General features: G+C 38.6%; 1 protein-coding gene across 1 annotated transcript in view; it reads right to left on the reverse strand.

Moving 5' to 3' along the window:
• The window catches only part of ABCC9 (ATP-binding cassette, sub-family C (CFTR/MRP), member 9), a 75749-nt gene that overhangs the window by 36278 nt on the left and 32914 nt on the right, over window positions 1–6557 (reverse strand). Inside the window, exons 14-17 of the mRNA XM_010291239.1 lie at window positions 4949–5057; window positions 3439–3549; window positions 2427–2499; window positions 192–297 (exon numbers count right to left, since the gene is read on the reverse strand). Of these exons, the coding sequence (XP_010289541.1) occupies window positions 192–297; window positions 2427–2499; window positions 3439–3549; window positions 4949–5057 (399 nt within the window). The remainder of the gene's footprint in view (window positions 1–191; window positions 298–2426; window positions 2500–3438; window positions 3550–4948; window positions 5058–6557) is intronic.

The following is a 6557-nucleotide window of genomic DNA, read 5'->3' on the forward strand; positions in this document are numbered from 1 at the left end:
TGAACCATGAACAGAACAGCAATGAAAGTCCTTCATAAGTTTGCAAGTGATGACTTCCAGAGAGGATCTGGATGATGATAATCATTTAACATGCAGTTGTTCCAAGACGTGAAGTTTACCCTTCTCACCAGCAAAAACCAACTACCTCCTTCTTAAATGAATACAGCAATTAAAAACTATATGAAACATACTTGCTCCAGTGAACTTTTCCCTCCAGCGTCTGCATCTCTCCCAATATAGCAAGGAGAAGCGATGACTTGCCACAGCCAACTTGACCCACAATCATTGTCATCTGACCTATGATAATAATAACAAACACATTTTCAAAGACGCAAAACCCCCAATTCTACTCAAGTCCACAAGGCCCAATTAGATCCAGCTCTAGAGCACTTCAAATAGTCTGTTAAATTTGTTAGCATCCACTATGTAAATGGCCAATATTACATGTATGGAAATATACGTTAAAGTACAGACTAATCTCCAAAGGAATGAGACTATTGCTATGACAGATATTATCATACATTGCATGGGAATGTTTAACTAACTCTATGGAAGTTATTTAAACATTTAAATTTAATGTTTAACACTATAACTTTATGGAAGTTATTTAGGGCCAAATGATATAAAGTGCGAAGTGATTATTCAGTCTGTGGTTCCTTGAAATTTTGGGCCAGCCTAAAAAGTGACTGCAGCTGAAAGAAGATCCATTACTCTCTTCTGCTTTGCTGTACTCCTCCTTTCCCCACTACCACCTTCCAACCTTCAGTCCTACTCTGTAGTGGCAATGGTGCCTCTCAGATCCTATTGACTAACTGAACTCACTAACTGTGCATTTGCCAGGTAAGCTTCTCACCAGCTGGGGAGATAATGGTCTCATTTCTTCTAAAGGAGGTAACTCTTAGACTGGCTCACCCAGCTTGTAAACCCGTGGCCTTAGATTGTAAACTCCTTTAGCAAAGACCACCAACCTGGTGTGTGTTACCACTGGGCCAGCACAGAGAAGCATTGTTTATTCATGTATAGGACACCTAATGCTACAGTCACATAGTTATTAAGTAATGCCAAAGTACTATACATAATCCCAAAGCCTATATAATTTGTTTCACTGTACAAAAATGATCAGAGGGATGGAACACCTCTCCTGTGAGGACAGGCTGAGAGAGTTGGGGTTGTTCAGCCTGGAGAAGAGAAGGCTCTGGTGAGACCTTATTGTAGCCTTCCAGCACTTAAGGGGGGCTTATAAGAAAGATGGGGACAGACTTTTTAGCAGGGCCTGTTGCGATAGGACAAGGGGTAACAGTTTTAAACTAGAAGAGGGTAGATTTAGACTAGATCTAAGGAAGACATTTTTCCCAATGAAGTTGGTGAAACACCAGCACAGGTTGCCCAGGGAGGTGGTAGATGCCCCATCCCTGGATTCAAGGTCAGGTTGGACGGGGCTCTGAGCAACCTGATCTAGTTGAAGATGTCCCTGCTCACTGCAGGGGGGGTGGACTAGATGGCCTTAAAAGGTCCCTTCCAACTCAAAGTTTCTATGATTCTATGATATTGAAGATCTGTCAACCTAATAAGCTATTTAAAAACTAAGCACTTCATAGTGAAAATAAATGAAAGCACTTCATATAGAAATAAAATATAAGACTATTTCATAACATGAAATACCAACACACAGTGCTAGGAATTTTACACTACTACTACTACTACTACTATTACTACTAATTTGCTACTTTTTGCACTTGCTGTGTAAGTCTTCTAAAACAAATCAATGTTTTGTAAACCTGTGAAACAGGTTTGACATTAAGGATGCAAGAAATGACAGGAGCTCAGCTGGGCAAAGAGAAATTAACTGAAAGAGTAATTCATTGAGGATTTCTTCACAGGCTACATGAGGCTCAAGGAATTCTCTGAGATGAAAATAGGAGAACTGGGAGACTACAATGTCAAAGCGTGGTAGGAGAAGTATAATACACGACTGCTGTATGCCCGCGCACCCACTGGTAGCCACTGCTGGGAATAAAATACTGAATTAGATGGGCCCTTAATTTGAATGAGCCTGGAGCTCTCCCTCTTTCTTTTTTTGTCTATTAAAAATAATAATAATTTTTTGCAACCATCTTTTAAATATTTATTCTTACTCTTGACTTTGTTCCGGATTATAAAGGAAGAACGATATAAACTTATATAAGAACTATATAAACTACATAAGTATATAAAAACCATGTAATTTTTTGTTTATTTATAGTACTTTAGGTTAATGATATAGCTATATGACCAGTACAGTTCATGACCTTGTACACATTTTTAACCTTAATTTTTTCTTATAAAAATCTAAATGTGTGGTTTTGTACTTTTTACAACATCAAGAACTGGAATTAGTAGCAATTTGATGCTACATCTTTCATGTTTAAGGTGTGCATTTATCCTACCTGTTGGGATTCTGATGTTTATGTTGGACAATGTAGCTAAACCACTTCCCCATGAAAAGTATCCATTGGTCACCTACAAAACAGTTACCACATGTCAGATTATATAAACACATGAGGGAAAAAAATAGCATATCTAGTTTGGATTTAAAATATGTTACTAAAATAAATCTGTGATTAATAGACATGGTGAGGTATGCTCATGCACAAAAAAAGGAAGTTAGGTTAGTAAAGATTGCCAAACTCAGAAAAGTTTGTGAATTAAGAAAATCTATATACACAAATATATATACTGTATGAAATGCAATACAGGGATGATCTTGAGTTTAACTACTTTCATTCGGTGAAGTGTAAGATTAAAGACTGATCACAAGACCTCACAGGTGACAATCTAAATAGCATAGCTTATCAAGGAATGAATCATTCTGCATATTGCAAAATATGGCCCCGTATGAATGTATTCCCAAAGTACAAATTGAATATTCACAAGGTTTACGCTAGACATAAGGAAAAAATGTTCCCCAGTGGACCCTAGCCTTTTTGTGCATGCTTCTTTTTGAGTTGACAGGGCCATGAAATATTCTTTGCACAGAGCACATTTGTGGGGAAAAGTTGGCCAATATGACTTAAAATACTGTCATAATAAATGACACATTATAATAAATGTGAAGAAATTACTCAAAAGTTTTGATCTTGGTTAAAAGAGTGAAAGAGAAGTGCATGAAAGGAAAGTCTAAAAAATCTACATTAATTTCTGCATATCAGATTATCTAGGTTTTGTTCCTTTAGTCTCATGATGCCTCTTTGTTTCCTGAAAAGACAGGTAATCACTTAAAGAGCTGGTCTGAAGTTAATTCTTCTCACTTTATTTTTGTCTAAAGTGCTAATTTATGTAAGGGCTTGTTCTTGCAATGGACAATTTGCCTTTGGAAGAAGAGCAGCAATTGGGCACTATCCTGTACTGTTGCAGGGGGACCTGCTCCTCATAAAGAACAAGACGATGTTTTCAAACCACCTTGATTGCGATATCATCTATCTCCACAGGATGTGTTTGCTTCCTTGTTGGCTGGTCATAGCTTTCAAGCTGATACCTCAATGGCTGCCTCCTGTTGATGGCCTTTGTGTGCTACATAGTGAAATAAAGAGAGGAGAAAAGTTGGAATTCTCAAGAGAGGACAGCATTTGGTTCCCTATAAAATAGATTATTCATTCCCTTTCCTCCCACCATTCTAGGTCACAAGAAGAAACAGAAATATGTGTGGTAATACAAACATACTACTGTGATGAACATATTGCAATGTTTCAAACACCCTTAACTGAAGCACAGGAAATATCTGATTTTTGGTTTCTCATGCATAATCATCCCAAATTTCAGCTCTGTCATCCTCCTCAAACCACTAGGTAAGTCTGCCCTATGTGAGGTAGCTCCAAAGCAAGCTGTGTCAGTAAAAGTGTAATGACACGCAGAGTTACCAGTTTGGTTCCTGGAAGCAAAATAGCTGCAGCAGCAAGAAGCATATCAAATTAGCTTGTGCAGAGTACTTCACTAATGTGTAATAGTGATTGTGGAGCTAGCTCATTCTGAGCTACTTGTAGTATTTGTAAGCGCCACTGTATTGAGCTGAATCGGCGTAATCTTAGTGATTCCTTAGAGCTGGGCTGTCTACAGTGAATGATTTAACCTTTACAGATATTATTTTTACTTTTCCCTCTCCTCATCATCTAGACTTTGTCTCTTTCTCTCTGTAGGGCTGGGCAAAAGGGGGACAAGAGAAACAAAATAAATGCTGAAACAACTTCATTTTTGTTTCCTTTATTATAGCTGTTAAGCCAGAAAAGCAAGAAAAATGTTGTTTAGGGTTGGCAAATTCATTTAATTCAGCTCAAAATAAAACTTATTTTGTGCTAATCCTTTCTTTCTGTTGCCATCTTCAAGTTTCAGTCACATTTCAAATGATACAATGAGTTTGAAACAGTTGAAAAACATCAAAATGAAAAAATACCTTTTCCCAAATCATGTCCCTTGGGTTTTTTCCCCCTCAAATTTTATTCAAATTAATTGTATGTTTAGCACTCCAGTAGCAGCATTTTGGAATCAATTCCTATTTCACAAAGTTTGGTGGTGTTTTTGCCACCTCCAATTCTGAATTTCCCAGAGCAGGAATTGGTCCTACCTAAAGATGCCCAACATATGACGGGTTGTACTGGAAATATACAGTACAAACGCCACAACCACAGGAAATGCACCTGGGCCTTTTATAAAAACTGAGAAGGATGAATTTGAACCATGTGTAAATGCATTGGTGTGTTATGGGGTTTTTATTACTACTCAGCAATCCTTAAATGTGTTTGGGGACCCTTCATGTCATAGAAACACAGAGATCCTGACATAGAAAATGTTTAGGCTGTTAATGTTAGGGATAGGCTGGAAGCCAAAACTCAGCCCTATCAGCTGGTCCACTGGCCTTCTACGTGCCTATATGGCCTCTCTGCTTTGAAACTCAGTGTCATAAAACAGAACTTACGAGTCCTGTGTGCTTCTTACAGGATTCATAAGCTACAGAGCTGTCCCCACCTCGCCAGCTGTCATCACCAATCTCATCACTCAGAAGAAACTCATTCAGCTTCTGTACACTTGAAAGAAAACAGGACAGTGAATTAAATGGGGTTTTAATCAGGTTTCCATGGACATCTCCATTTTTGTGCAGTCCAGCCAGCAGGATATATCAGAAGTGTTCCAAAAGAAGTTCATGGGATACTTTTGGTTTCCTATTGGACTGTCTGCCACCCTGATGGCAAGTGAAAAAATAGTTACGTGGAAGCAGGACAGATGAAAATAATTAAACATCATACTGGTAGCTGGGAATGAAGAAGAGAGCTAGTCACGTGAGTGCCACTAGAGCTCTGTGGGAACAGCTTCCATCTTGGCAGGCCCATCTCTTCTGTCCCTTTCTCATGCCTACACACAGTCAGGATGCATGAATGAGTCATTCACCCACCTACATCCTCTGAAAATGCCAACGCACTAGATGCATCCTGAACACAACTTTTGCATACTCTGCATGCAAACAGGATGGAATACCGCTCAAACCAGCACAGCCATGGCCAGCCTTGCAGAAATACGGCAAAACCTCTCTTTGCCTACTTCTTAAAAACTATCCCCTGGGAAATACAGTGCACATGTTCAATTCATTCTTCATCACAGCATGATTTGATCCTCTTTCTGCCCCACTTCCTTTCACAGTGCCATAAGCACCTAGGTCCTTATTGTTCTGGGGAAGGGATGAACAAAAGCGCCCATCGGTCATGGTGAAGCTAGTTTACTTTGCAAAAACTAAAATCAGGGTGTATTGAGCCAGAGACTGAGAAAGCAGGACATATGACTTCAGATCAGTGATTTGAACATTAATCTGCAAATGGGAAAGTAGTCCTGTTTCAAAGCCTGTCTGAGCATTTTGTATGAAATTATCTATACATGTTCAAGCCACAGAGATACAGGTCAGCAAGAAAGCACTGATATTGTCATTATTTCCTCGTGACACTATACCTGTTCCTATCTCCTTTTTTGAAAGGAATACTTACATGTCTAACTCCCATATCAGAATTTCAGTCTTATGTAAGTGCATCAAGCAAGAATTTATCTTCTGGTAGAAGATAAAATACCTTGTTCTGATCATCTGTCTAAGAAGACATCTACTATTACTTTGCTTTTGAATGAGGACAGGTACTCTCAAAACTTTCATGGTACTAGAACTACTCTTTACAATAAAATGGAAATTCTGACCAAAGCATAAGCACTTAATCATAACACAAATGAGTGCATACTCATTTACGTGTATTTGATTGATGACAGAATCATGGAGTGGCCAAGCACGCATTCTTCATTCTTCACTTGGGGGACATGATGTTCATGGGAGAAAGATGTTAGGAAATAAGTTTACCAAAGGGTAAAGTATGTTTTGGCAAATATGTCTTTAAGTAATGTCCTGTGGGGCGGCCAGCAGTGCTAAGAAAAATGTACACACCATTTTGATATTAGGGCTATGCTAAACATAGAGCAGAGATGTAGAGGCTGGGATGATTTATAAAGGAAACTTGAGATTTTCCACTAGTCAGAAATAATTTTCAATGTAG

This window comes from Phaethon lepturus, unplaced genomic scaffold (genome assembly GCF_000687285.1).
Source record: "Phaethon lepturus isolate BGI_N335 unplaced genomic scaffold, ASM68728v1 scaffold9897, whole genome shotgun sequence".
Classification (NCBI taxonomy): domain Eukaryota; kingdom Metazoa; phylum Chordata; class Aves; order Phaethontiformes; family Phaethontidae; genus Phaethon; species Phaethon lepturus.